The sequence below is a fragment of the Schistocerca americana genome, chromosome 2 (assembly GCF_021461395.2).
Source record: "Schistocerca americana isolate TAMUIC-IGC-003095 chromosome 2, iqSchAmer2.1, whole genome shotgun sequence".
Classification (NCBI taxonomy): domain Eukaryota; kingdom Metazoa; phylum Arthropoda; class Insecta; order Orthoptera; family Acrididae; genus Schistocerca; species Schistocerca americana.
Genome location: NC_060120.1, coordinates 720,720,390 through 720,732,500, shown reverse-complemented (window position 1 = coordinate 720,732,500; position 12,111 = coordinate 720,720,390). Strand labels below are relative to the sequence as shown.

General features: G+C 35.9%; 1 protein-coding gene across 2 annotated transcripts in view; it reads right to left on the bottom strand.

Moving 5' to 3' along the window:
- Window positions 1–12,111, bottom strand: part of LOC124595871 (organic cation transporter protein-like) — a 321,547-nt gene that overhangs the window by 85,039 nt on the left and 224,397 nt on the right. For both annotated transcript variants that reach the window (XM_047134777.1, XM_047134778.1), the window contains 2 exons: window positions 3,357–3,615; window positions 3,103–3,271 (listed from right to left, as the gene is read on the bottom strand). In XM_047134777.1, coding sequence (XP_046990733.1) covers window positions 3,103–3,271; window positions 3,357–3,615 — 428 coding nt within the window. The remainder of the gene's footprint in view (window positions 1–3,102; window positions 3,272–3,356; window positions 3,616–12,111) is intronic.

Genomic DNA, 12,111 nt, shown 5'->3' with positions numbered 1-12,111 from the left:
AAAAGTCTATGTGCGCCGCCCACCAAACCAGGAATTTAATCCCAAGTACACTTTAAAAACTGTGAAATACGGTGGCGGAAGTGTTATGGTATGGGGATGTTTTTCGTGGTACGGCATTGGTCCAATACACCGTATCAACGGCATAATGAACGCAGAAATGTACAAAGACATCTTGGCAAATGTGATGCTGCCTTATGCTGAAGAGGAAATGCCGCTGAAATGGAAATTTCAGCACGATAACGATCCAAAGCATACTGCAAGGATCATAAGGCAGTTTGTTCAAGAGCACAATATTGAAGTATTAGAGAGGCCACCTCAGTCCCCTGACGCATCACCCATTGAGAACTTATGGGAGATCTTAGACAAGAGAATTGACCGCTCAAAAGCTACATCGTCAGAAAAACTGTGGGAAGAAATCCAGAGAGCCTGGTATGCGATCAGTAGTGACGAATGCAGGCGTTTAGTAGACTCTATGGGTAAGAGGTGCAGGGCAATCCTCAAAAATAAGGGTTACCCCACGAAGTACTAATGCAGTCCTATGCAAAAAAGACTGTTCCTTTACGTTTCATAAGACTGAGATCAAGTACAATATATTTGTTTCAATTGGCTCTATTTTTTTGACCCTGTGGTCTGGTATTCTTTTGAATATTATCGATTATTACTGATTATTTTGTGTTGTGTTATCGATATAACTGACTATAGTACAATGTGACTCGGTTGTAATGGTTTCCATCATAGTTCAAACATGTCAAGTAATAAATGTGCACTTTATTCCAAACCTTTGCCAGGTGGCTCTATTATTTTGACCGCCACTGTACATGTATTGCTGTCATTCATGTCTACACTTTCCTGAACAGCATTTTTCATACTATCATTTGATACTTCTTCTAAAGTCTGTAGAATAATTTTATTGTACCTGTCAAACCTTGCAGTGGGAGGTAAGTCCATAACAGCACAGAAAATTTGTGCACTTATGTACCCTTTGCCTATACACCTCATAGCATAAGCAAGATAAATATGTGTGTTAGGCTTTTCATCAGGTACCACTAGCAGAAGAGTCCAAGCCCTTGACCACTTCCTGGATGGATTGGAATTTAAGTACAACTGAGTCCCTTTTGGACTGACCACAGGAGCTGCAGAGCTGTCCCATCTTTTAGATTCTGTTTTGGGTGATTTAAAGCTCAAGAGCTTATACATTTATTTATTCCTTGTTTTAGCAGGTGTTATGTTGTTATGTGATCTTGTCACCCATGTTCCTCGCCATCCTGGTTACCCCCAGTTTTGTCAGAAGTACAGTATAATCAGTGAACTAGTTGTGTCAGGTTGTTTATTAAGTGGTTTTCTAGTAACTCTATGTAAGTGATCTTGCAGTATTAGTGGAGTGGTTGGAAAAATCCTAATATGTTCTTTGAGAGTCCCATTCAAAATTTAAAGCTAAAATGAGTTAAGTCACTACTGTGATGTGTAGTTAAATTATATTTAAGGTTGCTTATCACACTTTGTATGAGTGGCTCTTTTAACCTCAAGTTGTTCTATTCTGTATATGTATATTTTAGTAATTTTTAGCTTGTTCATCTGTTTTGTGTGTTACAAAGTTTGTACCATTTGGTTAGAATTTGAATATTTAATTGAACCTGCTGGTTCTGTACTAGGAAACTTACAAGGGCTATTCGGAAAGCAAGTTCTGATTGGTCACGCAATGAAACGACTGTGAAAATCTGATGAAGCTTTCCACAGATGTGTTGGGCAGTGTCTCTAATACACCTGTCAATTGCATCAAATCACTCTTCTCAGTGTTGAGTGCACACTGAGCATGTAAAGATGGCAAGAGTGTTAGTGTCTCTCACGAGGTACGAGGGCCTCATGAGAAATTTCAGCTGAAGCTATGCAGCCCACATAACATAAGTGTTATGCATTTCCTTCTTCAAAACAATGGTCAGCCACATTCTGCAGGGGCAATGAAGATGCTCCTGAAGAGCTTTCAATGGGAAGTGTTTGATCACCCAAAATACAGCCTGTAAATGGCTCCCTCTGAATTTCATGTCTGCTAACATGAACAGCTGGCTAAGAAGACAACTTTCTGGCACAGATAATTAGCTGTAGACCAGCACAGAGAATTGGCAGAAAGCACTGGCAATGCTATGACAGATGTCTTAAGTAGGATCAGCAACTATGTAGATAAGTAGCTGCAAATAAAGCTTTGTCATTTTCACAGCAGTTTCCATTTTGCAGTTGATTGGAACTTACTTCTGACTATCCCTTGCATTTCCTCCGGTATTTTGGTGGACTAGCCCTGTCTGAATTAAATTTAAAGTTCAGTTTAAACTGCAGAGTTAAACTAAATTTTAATTACATCGATAGTTCTTTATGGTCCTGTTTTTGGTAGTTGCTGCTTAAGTTTGTGCCCATTTGATCAATCTATTAAATTGTGCCAGCAGCTGTTTTTCTTGAGCTTTTGTAGTAAATTCTGTTGGCAGTGGTTGTTCAAATTTGCTGTGGTAACAATTGCTTTTTATAAGTTGTAGTAGTAAATATTGTTGGCAGTGATTATTAATACTAATGTCATTAGTTTGTTTGATTAAAAGTGCAGAGTGTTGCTTTCATAAAATCACAGAAGTAAATTTTGGTGTGTTTTGGTTATTAGTAAGTTTTGCCAGTAGTTGCCTTTTGGTAAAGTCTCATTAATAAATATTGGTGGTAGATGCTGTTCTAATCTGATGTTTTCTAAGTTTGTCTCAGAGTTTGTCTTGAGTGAAAGCTATTTTTTGCTTGTTTAAATAAAGTGATTTGTTTAAATTTTGGTAACTGTATCTGGCGCAATAGCTTACCATTCCTCACCATCCCCTTACTGCTTTCAGATAAATAAGGAGCTTCCAGAAATTGGAACAGATAAGTGTCAAAGATGTTCAATAAATCAGAAATGCAAACACAGAAATGGCAGAAAATAATCATAACATTCGAGCTACTGGTCACATATGTCATCTGCAGCTGGCTGTAACCAGTCAACACCAGAGTTAGCAGAGCAACATAACTGTGACATTATATTGCATTATAATATTACATATTTTAAGAAATTTCTTATGAGCATGGTTTATACAGTACCTGAAGAGTAAGAGAATGAGAACAGTTGGTAATGAGATAGCAAGCTGCAAATGACGCCAGTCTCTACAAAGGCCTGCAATACATGCTAGTGTTATGACACCAACAGACCAAAGATGTTCATAGCAACATCCAGCCACTGTTCTTGCTTTCCCTTCCATTAATGATGTGCCTATTAATAAACAATAACATGTCACAGTCTTCAAGCAATTCAATGAAAAATTACATTATCCAGTGATCACATGTACAGTACTCACAGATGTTGTAGCCAGCAGTGAACATTTGTGTGCAAGCAAGAGCAGTGACAAAGCGGAGTGCACAATGTAGAGTGAAATATGGAGAAACTGCAACACCAACACCAGAAATAATTTGTACTATCATTCCTCCAATGAGAATCAGACGAGGTGACCATACTTGGCTTAAATATTTAAAAAGGATTCCGCCAAACAAAACTCCCAGCAGGTAGAATAACTGAGATGTTGGTACCAACATCTTCCTTTTACATACAAGCTGCCACTGAAATAGACAGTAATAAGAACATTTTAAAACTGGTCAATGGTACCAATAAATGTTAGGATCACCTTAATGACAAAATGTCATAACAACATTTTTAATGTGTTATTTATTTTTATGAGGGCAATTCAGACATATTATTGACAATGAAGAAAAATGACTGATGGTATCTTTGACATGAATCTCAATAGTAATGTTGTGACACTTATAGCTCAGCTTATGAACTTCTGCTCTTTTTCACTGTCCACTTGTTGTCACGGTGCTATAGCTCGAGTGAACTCTTTTTTTTTTTTTTGCATCAACACTTTCTAACCAGTGTTACTCAGTAAGCACTTCTGATCAGTTATTATTTATTTATCAGTTAATATCATGTCATTTTCAAGTTAACGCATTATGCTAAAGTCCATTTTACTGTTGCCTGTAGTGTAACATTAATAAAGAATAAATATCGAATAATTCGGGCATTCTTTTTAGTACTGGTGTTGCTATTCAAAGTAACTAATCTGCAGTCATTATGTAGGAGGAAGAACATACAGAGTTACTTTCCTTTCATTTAATTACAGTAGAGCTGCACTTGGCTTTTGCAGATCATGAACTGATAGAGTACAGAAAAGAGCTGCAAATAGGAATAAAGCAACTATATCAATACTTATGTCTGGCAAGAAGCTACATTTTAAGTCTTACAAAAAAATTAATTTCTGGGGGGAGAGGGAGAGGGAGAGGGAGAGGGGGAGGGAGAGAGGGAGAGGGAGAGGGGGAGGGGGAGGGGGAGAGGGAGAGGGAGAGGGAGAGATAGAGAGAGAGAGTGAGATTAAGAAGATTATGAAAATATATTTGAGGAAGAATTTCCACATTTGAAATAATGTAAACAGAGGTCATGTAAATGTCAAAATAAATATTAAAATAAGGCATGATGTGTACAATAGTGTCTTTAAATAGAAGGGAAATCATGACAAGAAGCAATCACATATAAAAAAGAACTCCAAGGATAGTGAAGTGATGTACCATTAAAAGAAATAAAATAACAATATAAAATAATTCAGGCTTGTAAACAGTAACCAAAGCAAAATTTTATTATAAGGGAACATGGATTTAATGCACATGTATGAAACACCATAATGTGGATCATTGGGAGATGAGGGGGTAACAAAGCAGTATGATGCTTGAAATGGGGCATGCAGGTTGTGCTAGATACAGTGGGGGAAAGCATAGGATGGTAATCTGTGACAAACTTAACAATTATGCAAAAAGAGCGAACTGTAAATGACAAAGTGGAGGATAACAATAAACAAATACTGCTGGAACTATAGTTATTGAAGGACATCGAAAGCAGAATAGAGTGTTGCAGCTCCTTTATGGCACCACTTGTTCTTTATATGAACTTGTCACAGTAACTATTTACTACAAATATACAGAATCATCATCTGAACAAAAAATATGGGATAACCAGTGAAAATTCACTTTCTGACAAGCCTGCAATAAGCAATATACAATGTATACCAACAACACCTGAGGAACAAATAACTGTATAAATTTGACTCACTGTTGACAATCTTTCTTCATTACTTCTGTATGTTAATAGGTCATTCACAACTAAATGACATGTAAGTTGCATATGAAATAGATGTAGTCTTTGAAATTAACTTTTATATTATCATTCCAAAAGTAGATAAATTACACCTTTAAAAAAAAAAAAGAATAAAATTGCAATTAATTGGACGGTACCCGAGAGATTGGAAGTAACAAAGAATAAAAAAACAATTTCAAAATTAACTTAATTACATTAACAGAAACTGGATCTGTGGCATGACAACAAAATCATTAGTGAAATTAGGTTATGTGTTGCACACTCAACAAGAAGGGTACAGGTTTGTGTGCATAAGAAGTAAGTTTTGAACAGGCAAATGTAATGATGCCATCTTGCCACTCACCTTTGAGTGTAGGTGCATACTTCAAATCAGGGAACTCTACACAGACAAAAACAAAGAAATGGTGATATTAAAATTTTCTTTATATGGATGTACATCCTAACTTAGAGCATTGCAGGAAGCCAGTGAAAATTCACCTTCTGACAAGCCTGCAATAAGAAATACACAATGTATACCAAAAAAAATGAGAAATTTGTGGAAGGCTGAATGTTTCACAGATGTAGCAGTAACAGATATTGTAATATTACAGCTGCAAATATTTTAAGTAGATATACCTTAATTTGATTGATATGTCTTTATTTAGTTCAAAACTGAATTTAGAAAGGGGTTAAAATCATCTAGCACATAGATTATGGACAGAGACAAACATTTACTTAAAAAGACAAGCAACTTTCTGTTTCAATATTTTTAACAATTAATTGTGAGATACGTCTGTTGTGACAGGAACATGACAATAGCTTTAAGGAAACTAACAAACAGGTGTGAGAATTAAACAAGAAATCTGTAATTAACCACAATGACCTATAAAAGCAGCCTACACACTGTTTCTGCAGATCAGAAGTGTAACAGCTAAAGCTTTGGACTGCAACATAATCAGGACAGGAAACATGATGTACTGCAGAAAAATTTGTCATCCATTATTAACAAGTACATTTATTTCAATACTGTATGTAACATTATACTTCAACACAAATTTTCAGAAGTGTAGTACCATGTGAATGATACACAAATGTGACATGAGTTTAAGTTACATGTAACAAATAAGACACACTGCAATGAAATGAAGGACACTGTGGCTCCACACTGACACTTCCATTTTCATTTGCTGTGATAGTCACAAATGTTGCCAATGAAGTCGAATAGAATATTTCCAGTTCTATTCAGCATCATTTTTATCACCAATAAAACCTTTGTCTGTAAGATGGTAAACCTAATGTCACAACATCTGTAAGTTTCATGTATGTATTTTCACTTTGTTGATGTCAAATTTCTTTTTGTCACTTAAATCTTGAACACAGCAATAAATATATAAATAGAAATAAAAATCTACAAAAATAAATTGAAAGTCTTCTTTTCTGGTAGGCTTAATGTTAAACCAAGTGAAAGTATCACACAATTAAGTTTCATTTTCCTAACAGTAACTTATGTCAAGACAGTGAGGGGTTGGAATCTTTGGTCATGAAAACCAGTGGATTTTCTGTACCAGTAATGGAAAGTAATGGCAGTAAAAAATTAATGATCAAATACAAATGATTAACACAGGACAGGTAAAAATTATTTGTCTGTTTTCAGAATATTCTCTTATAAGTAATATACTAATACAGTAATCATTGAACTGCAAAAAGAATTATAACAATATGGAACTTTTCTTTGACACACTAGAAATATTTTGTGTAGGTGTTGTTAGTTAATGGTACACTGTTACAACTGCTGATGATTTGGACTGGGCATGAAATTCTGTACCCAATATTCCACTGTTTCATCAAATATATTTATAATTCCCATCTTTTCCATTTACATATACGATCACTGTCTTTAAACAAATGACAACATAGTAGACTTCTAAGCATAGAGTGTGACATATCCTTTCCAAGTCACAAGGGTTGAGTTCTCCAAGGAATTATTATTTGATCCAGATTCAAATTCAAAAAAGTTATTTTAATACGCATTAATTTTGGTGCAACAAATCCCCATAGATGTGACAGAAATGAGCCTCCACAGGATTTTTGGAAAATGTTTCTACCAGCATAGAAGCTGGGAAACTCTGTTTGTCAGAAGCCTGTGGGAGATGGAAGAGGAATTTTCTCCAAATATGAGCACAGTGTGACAGTTGGGAATGATCTCACTGCACAGAGTATTACGACAGTTCCTCATGACATCATGGGAACTTTTGTTCAGAGTTGAAATTAGTGGTCTGGCGGAACAAGTTTACAGTTGCTATTGGAGGTCTGTAGGTGAACAAACGAGAATACTCTTGGGTGAGAAACAAGCCAGGCATTATGCAGCTACAGTGTTGATGACTAATGGGCCAAAATGCATAACAAATATTACAAGTTGCTCTGACACTACAAAATTGAGAAGTACTGACAAGTTGGAGACCCTCATGAAGATAAGAAGGTTGGCCCAGTTGGTGCATTCACATGGAGCAGCAGCTTTTTTGTAATAGTAGTAGTAGTAGTAGCTGAGCAGCTGTTTTGAATTTCAGAGTCAATTCAGATGATCTAGCCTGACATGCCATTATTTGGTGCAGTTTTGTTTTAGATCAGGGGGCAAATAGCTGGAGGAGGGACTGTTGAAAAAATGGACTTACTTGTAAGTGAAGTTTATTAATGCATTGACGAATGGCAATGTGTCTAATGCAACTGTTGTGTTTGTTTTTGGTGTGGCATCCTGATTTTACATTTCTTTGAAACGGTATTCTGACATGTTTTACTTACTGAGATTTCTGAGGACACTGAAAAGAACTAAGAGGGGGGTTAAAAGAAGATTGTTAATATTTATAGTCCACTGGCTGGATCTTGGATTTACCTAAATGCAGCTGAATTGCTATAGGGTGGATAAGTTGTGTCAGCATTATAACATACAACTTTATCTTGCAGGTAAAGAGATGCTACCTACCTGCATCAGAAGCTATTTTGCACAAAAATTTCAGTTATCTGGGTCCTCCAATTGATAGTTCCTTCACTGATAGGGGAGGAAGGTTCCAGGTGTGTCACACACTGAGAGTGTTAGAATGTAAACAACTAGAGTGGATGGGCCACAGCATGGATGTGCTATCATGACAGCAGACTCTTAAGAGGAGAATCTGATAATTACAGTGTTACTTCTTTGCAGCATTTTCTGCTTAACATTCACTGCAACAAATGGAGTACTATTTCCTGCATTATTGGCTTGTTGTAATATATACTGCAATGTAGAGTGCCAGGTGGAAATCTGGTGAGTTTAATATTTCTTTTACCATATTTGTCATAATTAAAATTCTGACATGTTGTACATTACAATATTCAGTAGCTGTGTGAATCAGTTGCCAAATCTTTGCAGTTAAATAGAAGAACGTGGAATGCAGGTCTTGGAGACACATTATTTTCAAAAATACAAAAGGTAGACAAATTACAAATGTTTTAAGACTGCTAACAATTGATATATTTTCTGGCTGATTTTTATGTACTAGAGCACTGAATTGCTGTATTAATTTGATATGCTGCCTTCTCCACCTGTATTTATGCAATCTTTTCAACTATTCAGTGATTAAAAGAGGATTTACTGATAGGTTTATAATTGGAGAGGTCAAGTAATCTCTATGATACTTAATGAGCTATCTCATTCTCCAGTAATCTTTTTAAATTCTCAAGAAAATGCACTATGATAATTATGTATTATCAAGAAAGACCCAAAGCCAACATCCACCACAGTACTACAAGTGTATATGCCAACCAGCTCTACAGATGATGAAGAAATTTGAAAAAAATATATGATGAAATGAAAGAAGTTATTCAGATAGTTAAGGAACGAAAAAGTTTTCAATTGCAGAGGGACTGATATTTGGTATAAGGGAAAGGAAGAGATGGAAAAATAGTAGGTGAATATGGTCTGGGGGAAAGGAATGAAAGAGTAAGCCACCTGGTAGAATTTTGCATGGAGCTACTTTAATCATCACTAATGCTTGGTTTAAGAAATATGAAACAAGGTTGTATATGTGGAAGAGACATAGAGAAACTGGAATGTTTCAGATTGATTATATAATGGTAAAACAGAGATTTCAGGAACCAGATTTTAAACTGTAAAGCATTTCCAGGTGCAGATGTGGACTCTGACCACAATTTATTGGTTATGAACTGCAGATTAAAACTGAAGAAATTGCAAAAAGGCAGGAAAATAAGAAGATGGAACCTTGATAATCTGCTAGAACCAGAGGTTGTTGAAAGTTTCAGAGGGAGCATTGGGCCATGATTGACTGAAATAGAAGAAAGGAATACATTGGAAGATGAATAGGTTCCTTTGAGATGAAGTAAGTGAGGGTAGCAGTGGATCATATACATAAAAAGGCAAAGTCTAGTAGAAATCCTTGGATATCTTGGGAGATACTGAATTTAACTGATGAAGGGAGAAAATATAAACATGCAATTAACAAAGCAGGTGAAAGAGAATATGAACATCTAAAAATAAGATGACCGGAAGTGCAAAATGGGTAAGCAGGAAGAGATAGAGGACAAATGCGAGGATATGGAAGTGTATACAATGAGGGGGAAGATACATATAGCCTATTGGAAAATTAAAGAGGCCTTTGGAGAAAGAGAAACAGCTGTATGAATATTAAAAGCTCGGATGGGAAACCAATATAAGCAAAGATGAGAAAGCTGATAGGTGGAAGGAATACATAGAGGGACTATGCAAGAGAATGAACTTGAAGGCAATATTATAGAAAGGAAAGAGGAAGTAGATGAAGATGGGAGATATGATACCATGAAAAGAATTTGACAGAGTACGAAAGATCTAAGCCGAAACAAGGACTCTGGAGTTGACAATATTCTGTCAGAATTACTGACATCCTTGGAATAGCCAGCAATGAGAAAACTGTTCCATCTAGTGTGCAAGACATATGAGACAGGTGAAATACCCTCAAAATTCAAGAAGAATATAATCATTCCAATTTCAATTAAAGCACATGTGAACATTACCTAACTATCTGTTTAACAATTCAGGGTTTCCAAAATACTAACATGAAAGCATATGTGATGCGATACTCATTCTATGACTCATCTTAGAAAATTCGTTACAAAAAATAAAATGTCTATTTATAGCATTTGTAGACTTTAAGAAAGCTGTTGACAATGTTAACTGGAATACACTGTTTGAAATTCTGAAAGTAGCAGGGATAAAATAGAAGGAGTAAAAGGCTATTTACTGCTTGTACAGAAACCAGACATCAATTATAGGGGTCAAGGGGCATGAAAAGGAAACAGTGATTGAGAAAGGAATGACACAGGATGATAACCTATCAGCTGGTCATGGTGGCTGAGTGTTTCTAGGTGCTTCAGTCCGGAACCACGCAGCTGCTATGGTCCCAGGTTCGAATCCTGCCTTGGGCATGGATGTGTGTGATGTCCTTAGGTTAGTTAGGTTTACTTAGTTCTAAGTCTAGGGGACAGATGACCTCAGATGTTAAGTCCCATAGAGCTTAGAGCCATTTGAACCATTTGATGACCTAGAGCCATTTGAAGCATTTGATAACCTGTCTGTGATGATATTCAATTTATATACTGAGCAAACACTAAAGGAATCCAAAGAAGAATTTGGAGAAGATATTAAAGTTCAGAAGGAAGAAATAAAAACTTTGAGGTTTTATGATGAAATTTTAAATCTGTCAGAGACAGCAAATAACTTAGAAGGGCATTTGAACAGAGTGAACATTGTCATGAAAAGAGGATAGAAAATGAACATGAATAAAAGCAAAAGAGTGATGGAATGTAGTCGAATTAAATCAGGCAATGATGAGGGGATTACATTAGGAAATGAGACACTAAAAGTAGAAGATAAATTTTGCTGTTTGAGCAGTAAAATAACTGATGATGGCCAAAGTTGAAAGAATATAAAATGCAATTGCAAAAAAAAAAAAAGTGTTTCTAAAGAAGAGTGATTATAGATATAAGTGTTAGGAAGCTTTTTCTGGAGGTATTTATCTATAGTGTAGTCTTATACGGAAGTAAAACTTGGTCTGTAAACAGTTCTGACAAGAAGAGAACAGAAGCTTTTGAAATGAGATGCAGCAGAAGGATACTGAAGATTAGATGGGTAGATCATGTAACTAATGAGGAGGAACTAAACAGAGTTAGGGAGGAAAGAAATTTGTAGTACAATTTGACTAAAAGAAGGGATCGTTTGATAGGACACATTCTGAGACATCAAAAGATCACCAGTTTAGTACTGGAGGGAGTATAAAGGGGAAAAATTGAAGAGGAAGTCCAAGAGATGAATATGCTATGCAGGTTGAAAAGCATGAAGGCTGTAATAGTTATTCAGAGATGAGAGGGCTTGCACAGGACAGAGAAGCAGGAAGAGGTCATCAAATCAGTCTTCAGTCTGAGGACAACAACAACTACTATAACAAGAGGTATGTATCACTTTTCAGACAACAACTTGTTTACAGTCTTTCAGATGCAACCACAGCAATCATTACTGATTTAGAAATCCACACTAGATCTCAGAACTAAAAATTTAGGAGCAATAAATGTGAAAAATTTTCATGTTGGCATTTTGTGTGATCTTGTAAAGAAAGAATTTGTGTATTAATGGTACTGCTGCCCCTTGAACAGCTAAGATCTTACATCCAAAACAGAATATAAGCTTAGCACCAGCTGCTTTCCTCTCATAGACATTTTCTAAGCTTTTCACACTTACGAAGGCCATAGAAGCATGATCTTTTCCGAATGTACTTCTGACCAAGAAGCAATTTCAGTAGCTGGAGCCCAAGGTTTTTGTTAATCCTGCCTTTTGCATTCTTATTGTGTCATATTTACATGAAGCATTCATCCCGTAATGCATAGTTCTTTATATCTAACTGAGAAATGAA